At 39.4% G+C, this 16990-nt stretch overlaps 1 protein-coding gene across 17 annotated transcripts in view; it reads right to left on the bottom strand.

The window, feature by feature from the left end:
• The window catches only part of MAST2 (microtubule associated serine/threonine kinase 2), a 150743-nt gene that overhangs the window by 36614 nt on the left and 97139 nt on the right, over positions 1-16990 (bottom strand). For 11 of the 17 annotated variants that reach the window (XR_014549532.1, XR_014549533.1, XR_014549536.1 and 8 more), the window contains 4 exons: positions 16371-16462; positions 9227-9302; positions 2396-2474; positions 922-1076 (listed from right to left, as the gene is read on the bottom strand). Coding sequence is in view for 11 of the 17 variants with exons in the window: in XM_083620184.1 (XP_083476310.1) it covers positions 922-1076; positions 2396-2474; positions 9227-9302; positions 16371-16462 (402 nt within the window). In the remaining 6 variants the exon portion in view is untranslated. Of the gene's footprint in view, positions 1-921; positions 1077-2395; positions 2475-5657; positions 5679-9226; positions 9303-16370; positions 16463-16990 lie in introns of all 17 variants that reach the window. The other 6 variants (XR_014549534.1, XR_014549535.1, XM_083620182.1 and 3 more) reach the window with 1 other exon arrangement.

Raw genomic sequence — 16990 nt, forward strand, 5'->3', positions numbered from 1 at the left:
ATGAAGCATATTGCATGATTGGCTTTAGCCTGGGAAACTACAAAGAAGTGTTTCATCTGTAAGAAGTGTCTGATCCCAGGGAATGAGTGGTTCAGTGGCTTGGGGGGACAGAAATTAAGATGCCAGGGAGGAGCTGAGTAGGTTGTTGGAGAAGCGTCCCACCTCTGTGGCACTGGATAGCCTTAGCCTAACACCACCTACTATGGAACCACTTCTCCCTCTTAGTGATGAGCCTTCCCCTTCTGGAGTGGCAACTGAGAGTAAGTCTGATGTTGAGGGGGTCTGGACTCCACCTCCATTTCCATGGACACAAACACCAGCGCAGATGCAAGCCAACTCATTCAAAGGAATGTCCGTTCTTGGGACTCCAGCTGTTTGATGAACTAATTGCTGTGGCTGTCCTGTTCTTCATTAGGAAGGTGCAGAGGGTGTGTTACTTGTTGGAACAACATATTGGCTTGTGTTTATTACCTTATGTACTGATCTCATTTGAGCATTAAAGCCTTTAGCATAACCACAGCTGCCAGTTAGAGCTTTTCCATCTGGCAGTGAGGGCCAAGACCATCATCACTGCAAGCAGGTTAACACAGGACATGCAGCACTACTCATCAGATTAGAAGAGTGGGAAAACAAGACATTTTCTTTATCCAGTAATGGGACATAAGGGAACTTTCAAGTGAAGGGTACTGCATCCTAAAAATCATTAGTTTGTACCAGCAAAAAGATGCAAAACGGCAACTGAGAGGTTTCATGATTCTAATGTGGCTGTGCTGGGAAGCCATGTTGTGCTTGGTTTACACAAGGAGTTCCTTTAGCTGTTTTGTTGCTGCTGCAGTGGAGTGGTTATTCTTGCAAGTGTGAAGCAGAAAACTAGGCAGGTGAACCAGATTGCTGATGCCAGAAGTAGAGTGTGAGGCTCACCTGAGGCTGCGAGATCGGGGGCGCATTGCTGGAGAATGCCGCCCTTCCTCATCAGTGATGCTCTCTGTGCTGAAGTGCTTTGTCAAGAAATGGAGTTCATCTGGTGTTGGCTGATAAGGCAGTTGGTGCAGCTTCTCCTGAGATGAACATGATGACTAAGAACAAAGTATATACAAGGGAACACTTAATGTGAGGCACAAGACTTAACATAGATGAATACACTTCACGAGTTCTTTCGTTTCAAGAGGTAGAAGAAAATGCTTATGAATCTTCAAGCTGTCAATGGTGAATTCCTTTAGTGAATAACTATTCCTGCAAGAATTAACCATTTTTCTTCATGTGTTTCATCAAACCACTTGCTAGCAACCCCTGCACTGAACAACTGAATGTAACAAGATTTATGTTTGTTCACCACCCTGAAATCATAATGGGATGAAGGGAGGCATAAAAGTATAAATATTAAATTAACTGAAGTTTTCTATAAAAAGACGAGGATATCCATAAAAAGTGGGGGATTACTAAATTGCAGTGCTCTTCTTTTGTGTGAGCATGCAATTTTTTATGAATAATATTTTCGAAACGTGCTCTTGGGTGGTTATTAATGTCTCACTTAAGACAAATTACATAAAAACAAAGTTTAGTGATAGAGGGTGGAAATGTGGGGTAGAGGGTGTGGCTGCATCTATGCTGTAACTGTCACAGGATTAATAGCTTTTAAGTAAAGGTGCAAGATGGCAGAACTGGCAATTAAAACATCTGTTAACAACTTTCAGCCTGAGGTACAAAGTGCCTCAGAAAACCCTGCATTATTGGAGGACTTAAAGACTTCAGAACAACGCTTTCAACTAATGGTATCTCTTTACCAAACTCTTAAGGGACAAGTCTAAACCAAATCTGGAGGGACTCAGGACAGAGTACAGTGGCAAATTTAAGCATCCACTTCACATTTGGCAATGGAAAAAATATTAACCCCTGTCAGACTGATTTCCATATACATGTGATTCTGTTGGACACAGCAAATAAATAAATAAATAAATAAATAAATAAATAAATAAAGGCAGCTCGCTGGACTCCACAGTATCTTTTTCAGAAAAACTTAACTAGCACTGGCAAGTGCTGGCACTGTAATGCCTTGCATACAACACTCTGTCACATGGTTAGGTTCAGTCCTAAAGTCATGGTCTTTCAGAGGTCATCAGCTGCATAAATATGGTTTAGGACACCTCCTTGAGATTTGCAGATGTTTAATCTTCCACTGAATTATGTGCCAGTCCTTTGAAACCTGATAGAGGGAAATTTATTTGAAATACTTTTGAACTCCCACTACAGAAGAGTTACAAAAACAGTGATTGTCAAATTGACAAGTTATAATGCATGTAGTAAAATAACAGGTAGAAATCACCATTAACTATTGGAAACAAGAAGAATTAGAAGTACTTTACTAATTAACTAACCATTGTGAAAATTTACTTACTGAAACTGTTGAACTGGGAGTGTTTGTTCCATACCCAGATGAGGGGAGGGAGGCCAGGGACCAACGACGCCCATCTGTCCTAGAAAGAGATGCAAGCAACATTACTAAAACTTTGCACTGGTGTTTATAAGCAACAGATCTCTTCTGCTTTAATAACCCATATGCCATAGGTGATTAACAATGTGTTTGTTTATCCAACACAACCTCTTCATTTCTCCGTGAAATTGTTTCAAGCTGGCATGAAGCTGTGACAGAAATGATTATGTAGCGGAGAATCCAGCTCACAAATGACCAGTTGTTGACCTATGGTATAAATGTCACTACCCACACCCAAACAAACCCATGAAAAATTGTTTAGAGTTCCTCTAATTACCTGAACCCATTTTTTACATACTCAGTATCATGTTATCATGGCATCCATGATAACATTCTGGATGCCAAAAAAACGGTTTCGGATTCTCAAAATTCACAACATTTCATTGACTTACAAAATCTGTGGTTAAAAAAATATGGCCAGTTCATCTACTGTTCTGACTCATATTAATATTTTTGTAGACTTGGTATTTATTGAAAATAAAATCCCCATTTCCCATAGGCAGATGTTCTATAAGCAATCTGCTTTATAATCTGATTTAAATAAAGGTATGTTTTCACAATCTATATATAACTAAGGTGATTTTTTAAAAAAAGACAAATGGCTTTCTAAGGCAATATTACATAGTTATTCCACAGGATATCCAGGACATTCATCATACTTTTCAGATAATCCACAAATTTAACAGATGTAATATGGAGGGTTTTTCTTTTTCTATTTTGCAATTTGATACTACAAACACCTACTTTGTGCCCTTGAATATCTGACCTGGGCAATCTAACTCCACTCTTCATGGCATACTGATCCTTGCCCATTGACATTGTAGACAATAGTGACTGGGGTACTTGCATGAGCTGAACATTATGCAGGACCCCACAATCTGCAATGTGAGCACAGCGCTCTTCCCACTGGTACTGGGAAACAGTACTTTTGTTGGTACAAATCACGCTCTTCTATTTAGCACTACAGTGCCATGCAAAACCATGAGAGTCCTATACAGATATACAATGTTGACTAAAGCTCTTTACACTTACCCTCAACACCATTTTAACAGGCAAGCCATAGGTTTGGTTTGGTGTCTTAGCTACAACCTGATTATTGCTTTTTAATTTAATAATGATATATATATATTATTTATACCCCACCCATCTGGCTGGGTTTAAAAATGAATAAACATGGAAAGTCAAAACAGATATCTATGTACATATGCATTCAGTTCTTCAGGAAAAGAGTAAGAGTCCAATGTCACAAAATATGAACACAAAATAGAGTTAAATTTAAATGAGTGAGTGAAACACAGTTTTGTGATATTTAATGTGAAAGCTGTGACTGCTATCTTAGCTAGAAATAACAGGTCACATTTTTTTTCTATAACACATGGAGAAGGTTTAGACCAACAGTGCCCCAAACAGATCTTTTGCAAAGCTTTTGAATTACCTTTATTCTGCTTGATGTTTCAAAATAAAATCAGGTCTAATTTGAGAAAGGTGCAAGCATCTCATTTTACCTACCAGATTCAGGAAAACAACTGACATTTCTACCCCCAATATCTCTCTTACAATTAAAGAATTAAACAGCACAAGCATTTAATAAACAATGTCTTCATGCTTCATGCACAGGATCACAATGTTTTAAGCTGCAGTTACTAAATCCATGCTATAATTACAACCCCATTAAGGCAATTGTTTAAACAGAATGACATTCAAATGTCACTGGTATCTACATGTATATATGTCTATATATCTATCTCTATGTATCTAGATAGATAGATATGTCTAGGAGGACACCGTAAGATGCTGTTTAAAACAATAGCAGCATTTTATTTTGGAGGAAGGCTTCTTTGTATGCCAAATACACTGCACACTGATTTACCAGAACAACCAATCAGGGCTTTAAAAATTATTTAGAAAAAGTTGAGACAGCAACTGCATGCCCATTCTCTCTGAATGTTGAACTGAAAAATAATTCAACTTCTGTGAAACTGTTGGTCACTCTTAGAACATATATTTTTCAAAGAAATCCTGAGGCCCTTTCTAAATCAAGTAGAAATACAGAGAGCTACCATTAGCTATAGGTCTAGCAACCTCAGGACGGATTCTCCTGTGGCTGTCATATTCAAGGTGCTTATAGTTGCTTCTGTTTTACAACTGCTTCATACAGTAGGCTGTTCCCATATGGCCCAGCTTACCACATAGACTGGTCTCCATGCTACCCCCCCCCACCTCTGAAGAAAGCATTCCTGGAAGTAATGTGAAGACACCTATGCAGTACAGCTAATATATTTAACAAAAGAAATGTATGATTTAGCTCCTTGAGAGGGAGCAGCTGCCACTCAGAAGTTTCAAGAAGCCTTCATATGGCAAATGGATCATTAAAAGTGCCTATTAACAGCTATTAAAGATTTATAACCTTTTTTCTGTCCCCAAAGTCCTCTCTAGCTTAGCACTGCTACGAGGCACAATGTTCCAGTTTAGGCACAACAAGAAAACACCCCTGTGTCTTGCATAGACACTACACAAATGCAATACACATTATATTCTGGACTGACATTTAGATTATATCCTACTGAAATTTTCAGAGAACAAAAAGAGCTAGAAATAACTTTGCCATGCAGAAAGATGGATTTTGAAGTTCAAGTGAAACTGAGGGATTGTCAGATTAGTTATTTCATCATGTTCAGTTCTTTGAGAACAGAACAACATGTTGGATGTAAATAATTGGGCATGTCTTCTGCAGCTCCAGTCCAGAATGCTGATCTGGAAAATAAGAACATTATTGGATGCAGCATAAAAAGCTGCACACCACTAAAACAAATTGCTAAAGACATGGGATTCTTTAAATCCTGGTCACTAAGTATCTTTTAAAAATAAGTTTAAAGCTATTTTATACTATCATGCAGCAGAACTAGACCAACTTCACTAAGCTTGCAGTTCGACACAGAGTTACCTGAAAGTAAATTCTGCTCAAGAGAACTTACTTCTGAGTAGATATATCTAGGATGAGGCTTTAAGATAATGTTTAAAAAAACACTTGCTGCTCATTTTAATTGACAAAGTTAGCACCAGAATGCCTAAATGGGGTTATAGCAGCATATAAGCTCACTAGGACAGTAGCATGCAAAAGCATTCCATTTACATTCCACATAATATATATCTGATGTACCATTACCTGTCTGCCCTGTGTCCATGGCTTTATAAAAAAATAGTACGTAAAAAAAAGGGGGGGGGAATTATAAACATAATCTGCTTCTGAAAAAGTAATAAATTGTTGTTTTCATGCTTATAAATCATCCTGGGAAATTTTATAGATGGAGTGGCATATTTGTTTATATTTGTAGATAAAAATGAAACTGCATATGTCAATGTGGCAAAATTCTGTAGTTTAAAAAAAAATCCTTTCATTTACATTGCCATAATTCTAATATCACTGAAGCACTCTATTTTGAGAATGGTTCATCTTTGTTTATCAGGTTTTAAAAGCACTCAGATTTTTTATAGTAACAAAATAAATATTCACAAAATAAAACAGCTTGAGATTTATTACAAAACACAGCAAGCCAGAGTGGCAGTATCAAACAAAATATCTAAGCACATTACCCTATATGAAAGGAATTCTAACCAACATATTTGCTTAGTGAAGCAGCACACTGGATGTCAAAGCATTCTTTTTCTTTGGTGATCACTCACAGCCTGACTAAGATTGTCTTCCATGAACACGGTCTTAACAGTGAGTCCGTAAGTGACTGTGGAGGCCAATTCTGGATCCACACGTCCTTCCACAGTGGGGACATAGGTTTCTGGGTAGGAATGGATCACAGTGAGGGTTTCCCAAACATGTCTTCCTCTTAGCATGTTTCTCCCTTTCGTCCTGAGTTCGAGCATCTTCAAAGTCCACAACACCTTTGGTAAAGGCTGTTCTCCAATTGGAGCACTTGCAGGTCAGTGCTTCCCAGTTGTTGGTGCTTATATTACCTTTTTGTAGATTTGCCTTCAGAGAGTCTTTAAACCTCTTTTGTTGACCACCAGCATTACGCTTTCCATTTTTAACTACGGAACAGAGTAGTTGCTTCAAAGACAATAATCAGGCCTCTGAACAACATGACCAGTCCAATGAAGTTGATGCTGAAGAATCATTGCTTCGACAATGGTGATATTTGCTTCTTCCAGTACACTGGTATTAGTTCGCCTGTCTTCCCAAGTGAAATGTAAAAATTTTCAGAGACACCATTAATGGAATCTTTCAAGGAGTTGGAGATCGCGTTTATAAGTGGTCCATGTTACACAAGCATATAGTAAGATTGGTAGTAGAACAGCTTTGTAAACACACATTTTGGTTCTCCTGCGAATGTCATGGTCCTCAAATACTCTGTGCTTCAATTGGGAGAAAGCTGCACTCGCAGAGCTCTGGCGATGCTGGATTTTGGCATCAATGTCGGCCCTGCCCAGGTAGGAAAAGTGATCAACACTTTCCAACATTACACCACTGAGTTGGATTTGTGGCATTGCAGAGGGGTTGTTTTGTGCTTGCTGGTGCAGCACTTTAGTTTTTTTGAATGTTGAGTGATAGGCCAAGCTTTTCGTAAGCTTCTGCGAAGTTATTTAAGATACTGAAGCTCTATGACGGAAGTTATGGTAACTTTACTCTTTCCTTTCAGCCTACTCAGATTAAAGAGCTTTCCATCTGTTTGATACATGACTTCTACCCCGGTGGGGAGTTTCCCTTTGACAATGTGTAGGATCATGGCAATGAAAATAATGAAAAGAGTTGGGGCGATAACACAACCCTGTTTAACACCTGACCCCACTGTCAATGGTTCACTTTGAGAGCCATTGTTATCTGTAATAGTTGCTATCATATTATCATGGAGGAGCTGAAGGATGTTCACAAATTTATCAGGGCAGCCAATTTTCAGGAGGACAGTCCACAGGGCATTATGATTTACAGTTTCAGAGGCCTTAGTCAGGTCAATAAATGCCATATAAAGGGGTTGGTTTTGCTCTCTGCATTTTTCTTGAAGCTGTTGAGCAGTGAAGATCATGTCCCCTGATCCCAGCAATTACTAAAATATTTAGGAGGGAAGAAAAATGCCACCTAAAGAGGATAAAAGCACAGTCTCCAGTCTGGCAAAGTTTTCCCTGCCTCCCAGTTTCACTGAAGTGGCTTTGCCTCACACTCTTTTGGATCGTGGAAGTTGGGGGAAGGGTCTCATGTGCCATGATCCAGTGTAGGTTGCCTCATGTAGCATAGCTATTTTGTGAATGACATAGGACTGGCCTTTATGGTAGCTGGCCCTCCTCCCACTATCTGTCTCCTGTGAGCACAGGAAGAGAGAAGGTGAATAACTAGTCACAGATCCTGTGAGATAATGCACTACTGTATTAGCAACAGCTGAAACAGTAAGACCACTTGCGACTGAGGAAGACCCAGGCTTTAGGAACAGTTGTAAAGACACTGCAACATGGCTTAAGTGCCCGGAACTGTGTGTGTTTGCTGTAGGCTGGAGAGAGTTGGGAAAGCAATTGATGAAGCAAGGCACAGGCTCACCATTTGCATAATGTATTGCAGTATGAGCAAAGGGTAGCAATGGGTGTTATTCAGTTATCCTTGAAAAAATACACTGATGCACTGAGTAATGGATGGGAGTTGGCATTATTTGCTTCCCCCTTTTTCCTTGTACCCAGGGTTTTCTTTGGGGGGGGGGAGAGCTGCTTCAAACATCCAAGCATATTATGTATAGCCTGGTGTTATTTTGGGCAGCCAGATATTTAAAAAGTCATTTCCGAAATAGATGATCAAAAGATAAACACTTTCTTTCTAAATAGCCAGCTCACTCGGTCTTCCCTCTAATGAGAAGGAAGGACTTGGTATCAGGAAACTCGTAGACAGAATAGAAAGATAAAGGCAAGCAAAAAAAACCAGGTGTTCGAGTGCAATGAACCATTGGGACAGGATGACAAATACCCCACAGCCCAAAAGTTAATACCAAACAACTAGAAAAAATCTTGCTGACCAAATCTATGCCCTGAAAAAACAAACAGGCAAGCAATCAGTGCCATCCAATAATGCAAAAGCTATTATGGAAGTACCTGAGCTACATACAGAAGCTGCATCTTACCCACAAAAATGGGCTGTCAGAGGTAGGTTTTGATTCTCTGACTGTTTTGCCAATCAGTGTTTGTCTATAACTTACAAGGGCTGACTGGGCAGGGTTCCACGCTGGTAGCCTTTAAAGCACTTTATTTCAAACAAGCATTCTCCATATGGTCTGTGAACAGAATTGGCAAAGGCCATTTTCATCTGTTCCAATCTGGAAACAGCATGAGTGGAAATGTGATCATAACTTTCACTTCCCCTTCTCTCCCACTCTAACACTGAAGAACACAAGGCATACCAACTCCACAACTCTTTGCATCTCCTGCCACATATGTTCAAATATAGCCACAGGAATCCACTTTCTCAAATATAAGCACAATAATAAACATTTGCCTAGGCCACGCAGTCTTCATGTGTGTACTTTTTTCTTTCATTTTTTCCCCTTTAGCTTGCTTTTTTGCAATGTCTCACATTCTGAATGAGAAGCCAACAAAAATATTTTTTAAAAAAAATATTCTTGAGAATTGAGTTAAGTGAGTCAGTCAAGAACACAACACCAAATTACTTTAAGCAACAAGCAAAAAAGAATTGCCTCATGAAGCTTTTACATGCAAATCAGAACTAAAATGTGCATGCATACATACCTACGGGCAGGAACGAAGGAAAAGTGAGAGGGTGCATTTGGGGAGAAATTTCTGGGACTGTCCAACGGACTTCCACCTGTTCAGAAAATTACAAAATGTTGACATTTGCTGTGCATTCAAAACTATTTCTGTTATTGTAATTTGATGAGTGCCTCAATGCTGTACAAGTCACCGAGATTACTATGTTCAGATGACGGTAACCAATTTTTACTATCTATTTTTACTCTACATCAGTTTAAAGGCGCTGATCTTTCCTTGTTTCTATAGGAGTAAATGTAAAGTTATCTGAATATGGGAACTGATGAATTAGCATTAAAATAACCAGGATACCTGATTACAGTAACATATGATTACCTACTTTTGCAGTGATCTAATACATTCAAGATGTGGCAGCATTCAGTAGAAGATTGACATTTTAAGCAATAGATCTAGCCTGACCCGACAAATGAGATTAGTAAAATGTTTATAAACTGGTGGTGTTAACAAATGCAGCACAGCACATAATCTGCTAGATAGCACACTGACTTCTCAATAACAGTTTGATAGGGGTTTCTGTGGCACATTCCCACCCCCACCCCCCATTCTGGAATTTTAATTAGATCCCAGGTGAGATATTTCCCAGCTCAAGATGAAAAACAATTAGCAGCCCTATTCTACTTGTCAAAGTGAAAACACTGAAAACAGAAGGGAGAAGGGGAATGTAGGAACTGTAGTTCAGTTCGTGCTATGTAGTGTTATTTCTTGTAATATTCTATGGGTCGGACCCATACTTGCTCATTCCATTTATGGAAGGAACCAGGATCCTGTAGAGGCTTCCCCACTGGAGGAAGGGATTAATTTTTACAGATTCTCTATGCAGTCCCCACAATCACCTCCCCAACTCGCCAGAGCAGCTTTCCAGGGACACAGGGAGCTACAGGAGCAATTGGCAAAAATAACCTCCCCACCCTTCTTTCTCAAGCATGAACAGAACTGTGCTCATTACAAGTTTGAATCCAACCGTATGTTTTAAAAAACTCATAAATCGGGGGGGGGGGGATAGGGGGCAGGCAGGACCATGAGTGGCAGCAGTCAGAGGATTAGGCAATGAAGATGGAGGGACGTTACACAGGTGTAGAAATGAGTGAAAATACACTATCTGCACTTCCCTACATCAATGTACCTCTACAGTTGTGGTAAGCAATATGCCAGCATAAGCTTGCAGTCTATGAAACATGAGGAAAACAGTTCAAATAGTAGGGCTTGCATAACATTAAGAATATACTGATAGAAATACACACAAATTTGCTGAGATAAAATAAACTAAGCTCCATTGTACGAGTTTTTGTCATATGACACACATGAGTCTTTGTGTTAACTAAAAATCTAAATAGCAGCATATGTTGTGAGTGTGCATTTTATTTGTATAACTGATTTTTGCAATTGGTTGGATTTTGACAGTGTTGCTCCCACTGTCTGTCAGCCTTAAGATCTGCAGGAGAGGCCCTGCTTGTAGTTCCGTCAACAGCTTGGTCTTCTCTGTTATGGCCCCCTGGTGTATCCCACTGAATAGAGTTGCCCCCCATTTTAAATAGTTTTTCAACATTAAGATGTAACTTTTCCTTCATACCAAGAGAGGTGACTAATTTATAGAATCCATTCCTATTTCATGACTACTTTGTTATTACGTATAGACTTCTAGGTTTCTATGGTTTACGTAATATATTGTATTTAACTGAAATGTTATGAACCACCCTGGAACGTTCAGGCTGAACAGCAGGCTATAAAAAAAATAAAAAAATAAAGCAGGGTATCTCTCTCCACGATGGATTAGGTGAAAGCCTCTGATTGAATATGACAATTTTAATGCTATATATTGACCAATTGTATACTGGGCTCCAAGACTCAAATCTCTTCTAATTCTATGGCAACATGTGACAAATGCATTTTTAAAAACAACAACAACGAAAACCTTGGCAGCAGTGCCAATCATCCTAAGAGCTTTAAGCAACTCTCCATGAAGCATTTGATTAGGACCATCAATCTCTAAAATCCTATTAGCCTCAATCCAGATATCATGTTCTCTAGAAAATTCATGTTGTGAATTTCAAATTAACAGACAGAACATTTAATCAAGCTGGATACATTATGGAAAAGTTAAAAAATAATTATTTGAACATGTAAAATTAAAGTCAAGCTAATCCACTACTACCCATTAGGACAACAGCAGAATTTGGTAATCTCTGTGTGTGCACGCACGTAATGCAATAGTGCCAGATATTTATAAGCAATTATTATTATCAAGGCAAATGCCAGAGAAACTGCTCACAAGACCCCCATAAAGATCTGAACAGGTCCTCAATGTCTATACTGCAAAAAAGTTGGTGTTGGCAAGCCTGTTCTCATTGATGGTGTCATCTGTTTGTGATTCTGCATGTATAAGAAGAAGCAATCCAAGAATACCCTCCTGTCACTAAGGAGTGAATATGCAATAAATATTTAAATTACATTTCACAACGGTAGACCATAATGAGGCAGTAAGAAATGCACAACTCTTAGCAGAAATACTCCCCCCCCGGCCCCCGTTTACATTAGTACCATCTTGCCCCTGGGACAGATGTCTATGGAGAAGAAAAGGGCACCACTGCTGCAACACCATTTTACTGTGCAGTTACCAAAAGTAGAGCGCTCTGTTTGGTCATTAAAGCTGACAGGCAACAAGGTGGTGGTCTTGCTGCTCAAATGCTTACACAGATTTAATGATCAGGTGGCAAGGGATCTAGAATCAAAGGGTTCTCAAATATCTCTTAACACCTTGCAAGTTGCTGCTTCTTATTTCTTCCATATATTGGTGCTGCCGTCTATTATTCTTAAACACACACACACACACACAAATATCAAGCAGCTCCAGTAATTGTTTGCATCACTACTTTGAAAGACGATGTACAATAAAAACATCCATATAACAGTGTATTCATTTGAAAACTGAACTATTACTCATTTCACCTATAAACCTTTGAGGTTATTTCCAGTGAAATTATTTTTGAAAAATGTCCATTGAAACTTCTTGGAAATGTGTAAATTCTTTTTACATTAGAAATGTATATTTTAGGACCCACCCTATTTTTACGATTGTATGTTGTTCTGATTTGTTTTTAACGTTGTGTTTTAAATGGTTTTAACCTGTCCTAGGACCTCAGTGTGAAGAGTGGGTTATAAATTTATTGTTGCAGCTGGGACATCTTTTCATGCATAGTGGGAGTGTGGAATAATAAAACATATTTTGGTCTTGGGGATCTGATACAATTTAATCATTAACTTAAAATACCTTGCCTATCCAATCCAGTGGGAGGAGTCATTCAATCAAGTGAATGTCCTCTAGTTAACTCTGACAAACTTGTAGTGACAAAGATAATTGAATCACTTCTGTGATCTAGTTTGACTCTGTACTAGGTATTCTGTAATCTGTGTTTGTAACTGGATTCTGTTATGAAATCAACAAAATTATTAGAACATCATAATAATTTCTTTTACATTTCTCAGCTACAGGATTCTGTCTTTAGAATAGAGTGCTTCTTAGAATTCTGAAATGCTTGTTCTAAGGTCAACAGGAAACTGTTTAAACTCTCCTCTGAGAACTTAAGGAAGTTCTTGGATACCAGTAAGATAAGCAGCTCTTAAATCAGAGGACCAGATGGCTCATTCTAGTTGAACTGCTACTATTCCTTCGGTTTTGCTGTCCAAAGAGGATATGGGGGATACACTTTGAACAGAATGAACTGTAGCGTTTCACTAAAAACATGAAAGCCAACAATTCCCACTTTTTCGGTATTCTATTCATACTTCTTGGCATTTCTTGGCAGGATAATTATAGCATCTGGAGTTCCCCAGGAGGACTGGATCAATGCCAACGTTTAGGGCTGTCTGGGTCAGTATCTCCAGAAAGAGAGATATCAGCTCTCTTAGCTTTTATGAAGCAGAGAATACTGAAGTTTAATCGGAGATACCCTGAAATATTAGCAGCATTTAAATGTACTTCCAAAGCATCATTTGGTACTATCAAGAAAGAGCCGCAAAGCAGACACACCCCCAAAGTGATTTTTTAAACACTGTTAGAAACCCACGATATATAAGCTAGGTGACAAATAGCTCCTTAAACCAGGGTTACAGTCACCAAAACAGAATGCCTAGTTGCCATTTTTGGGCCAGATGGCTCAAAAGTCTTATGTGTTGCTGGTGTATGACAATGCTTTTGCCTGGTGCCCAAAGATATGTAACAAAGGCACCAGGTGAACCTCCCTGGAGAGAGCATTCCACAAGCTGGGAGACACTGAAGAAAAGGTCCACTCTCACGTTACCACCCTCTGGAGCTCTCATTTAAGAAGCAAATGAAGAAGGGCCTCGTAATGATAATCGCAGGGTCTGAGTGAGTTCATATGGGGAGAGGCGGTCCTTGATGTACTATGGTCCAGAACCATTTAAGGCAGGCATGGCCAAACATGGCCCTCCAGATGTTTTGGGACTACAACTCCCATCATCCCTGATCACTGGTTCTGTTAGCTAGGTATGATGGGAGCTGTAGTCCCAAAACATCTGGAGGGCCAAGTTTGGCCATGCCTGATTTAAGGCTTCATGAGTCAAACCAGCACTTTGATTTGGGCCTGTAAACTAACTGGCAGCCAGTGCAATTTGGCCAGGAATGAAGTTTTATGTTCAAACTTTCTTGCATGGGTAACCAGTCTGGCCGCTGAATACTACACCAGCTGACATTTCCAAACCATCTTCATTGCAGTAATCTAACCTTAATATTACCAGAGCATAGATGACAGACATTAGGCTTGTTGGGGGATTGATCATTCGTTTTGCAGAAAACTTAATAGTTTCTGTTAATTGGAAGTAGAGAATGTTCCGGAAACTGACCCGAGAAGCCTAACTACTTACACTGGTGCAAGACAATGATCAGGAGTTAATTGGTTTCCTTTGCACAGCCAGGAACCTGTAGCCTTAAAAGGCTGGTCTTTAGTTTCTCTTTCTAGCTAGAGAGCTAGAGAGCCAGAGCCAGAGAAACAGCTAGAGAAAGATTCAGTGAGAGTGTGTGTGTTAGTTTCTCTCACTGCCTGCAACTGATGAAACTACTACTACAACTGCTGCTGGTATGGATTAATGATGTATTCTGCTGTATGCTGTATGAGATGTCTGGCTGCTGGGATCAGTAGCCTAAGCAGACTATTCTGTATATATTGCAACAGTTACGCTTAATGCCGGCAATAAAGAGCGAATTGCCTGGACTGCTCCTGTGTCTTGAGCGTTATCTATCAGGGCAACTCCCACATGCAAGAGCCACGTGTAAACTAACTCTGCTGGAAGTGTGCTAGGCATTTGATTTATGCCAAGAGGTGAAGGCCACAAAACCTGACAAGGCTATCCCGGTCCAAACAGGGGCACAGCTGAGCCACCAGCCCAAGATGATGGATGGCACTCCACACCACTGAGGTCAACTAAGCCCCATATGATAGCTATGGATCCCGAAGTACCCCCAAGTTACCCACTCCTTCAAGAGCAGGCAGCCTCCTCTTCATCTGGTCTAGTGAATCACCCACTAAAAGTGCCTCAGTCTTATCTGGATTGAGTTTCAGTTTATTGGCTCTCATTCAGTCCATTACTGTGGCAAGAAAATGGTCCAGCACATCCACTGCCACAGCTGTATATGTAAAGGAGAAGTAGAGTTGTGCCTCATCAGCATATTGCTGACAATGTACTCCAAAGCTCTGGATGGCCCCACTCAGCGGTTTCATGTAGATGTTAACAGCCTGGGGGATAAAATTGAACCTTGAGGAACCCTACACTGAAGGCTCCATGGGATCGAAGCATCACCCTCTGGAAACAGTCATCCAAATAGGACCGGAATCACCACAAAGCAGTGCCACCCATCCCTAACTCAGACACCTGCTCCAGAAGGATACCATGGTTGATAGTATCGAAAACCGCTGTAAGGTCAAAGAGAATTAACAAGGGCAGATTTCTCCTGTGTCTCTCCTGAGGTCATCATGCAGACTGACAAAAGCAGATTCCGTGCCATAACCAGGCCTAAACCCAAATTGAAATGGATCTAGAAAATCAGTTTCCTTTGAGAGTACTAGCATCTAGTCTGCAATCCACCAGCTCAGGAACCTGACCCAAAGGGGAGATTGAGAACTGACTGGTTCCAGTAACAACCTCAAATCGCTTTCTATGGACCTTGGGATTTTGAAAACAAAAACAAAAACAGCTGTTGCAGCATGTATTGTATCAACTAAAGCAATAAAACGGTGCCTTTAGAAACGGGGTCAATGCAAAGGTCGATGGCATGTTCAATATGCTTTTAGAGCAAACTCATTTAAATGGACCATTTTCTATTATTAAAGAACAACAAGTGAGAGTTCATTGGACTGATCTGATCTAGGGATAATATGTTTTAGAGGGATTAGGTAGGAAATCGCTCTGGAAATATTTTCAATAAAATATAAATATTTTTTAAATGAATGATTGCAGGGTGGGGGATAAAATAACAAGGATAGATGTGGTGTGGTGGGTACTGAAATGTGCCCGGAAATGCTATTCAGGGGAATTTGCTGGTTACTCTTCCAATGTGGTTTGCTCCATCTTGATCTTCGTTTCCCAACTGCAACTGAGCTCACAACATGTTTCCCTATCATAGTGAAGTGCTTGTATGGATCCCTGCCCAAGACAAATAAAACACTTTTTAGATGAATCAAAAGAAAAAGAAATGAGAGAATTGGGAGAAGTGCTCTGGAGAATAAATAACATGAAACAGAAACCGTCTCTCTTAGAGGTAAGAGAGAAGTTAACAAAGCATAAATGCAACATTAAAAAGTCTATACAAAAAGTAAACTTCAGACTGTTTTTAAAATGCTTTGAAACTAAGAACGGCAGTCCTTCAAACAGAGGTGATTAATTGCATTATGACATGATGCCCAAGCTACAAACCAAAAACAGATGCTATTCCTACTGTCAAAATTAGGGACACAAATTATTAATGAGCTCTGATTCACTTCAGTCACAAATACCAAATTCACTTCAAAAACTGATGCCCAGCATCGTGAGAACAATAGCTGCTCTGTCAAAAAAGATTTACAGAAAAGGGGGGGGGGGATATTGTCATTACCTGCATGGCCATGGAGTGGAGAATGTGGTCGAGGAAGTGTTGGAGATGTGCTGGAGGTTACAATCAAGCTCTTTCTATTACTGGTCCTACAACTGAAATGAAAGGCAAAGAGAAGCAAATACTGAAATAGGGGAAATAATTTTGTTAGGGCATTTACAACGACTCTAGAGGAATGATATTCAATTTTACTCTAGATTTAAAGAAATTGATGTAATACCTTTCTTGATTTTGATTTACTTTATAGAAATCTTAGACACTAAAAGTAGAAAATAGTATCAATAACTGTCCGTGAATCGCATTATCAAAAGAAAAAAAGAACTTTGATAATTAAGGAGGAAACTAATATAATACACATGTAAGGTACATATATTAGCCAAGGTATTTGGTAAAGTTTTACCAAATGAGATTACATGAAGTATTCCTAGTTTATGGAAGAAAGGAAGTCATGAATGGCTATACAAAAACTGGCTGTAATTAAAATGCTGCTTCTTGTTTCAAGTAGTACCAGTAAAGTTCAAGGATTCCTACCTGAGAAAAGCATAGCAATTAAAATTTTCGAACACATGTTAAACACACACCTCATCACCAAGGCTTCTGTGAGGAGTGGATTCATTTGAGGA

This window comes from Podarcis filfolensis, assembly GCF_964270895.1.
Source record: "Podarcis filfolensis genome assembly, chromosome: 6".
Lineage (NCBI taxonomy): Eukaryota > Metazoa > Chordata > Lepidosauria > Squamata > Lacertidae > Podarcis > Podarcis filfolensis.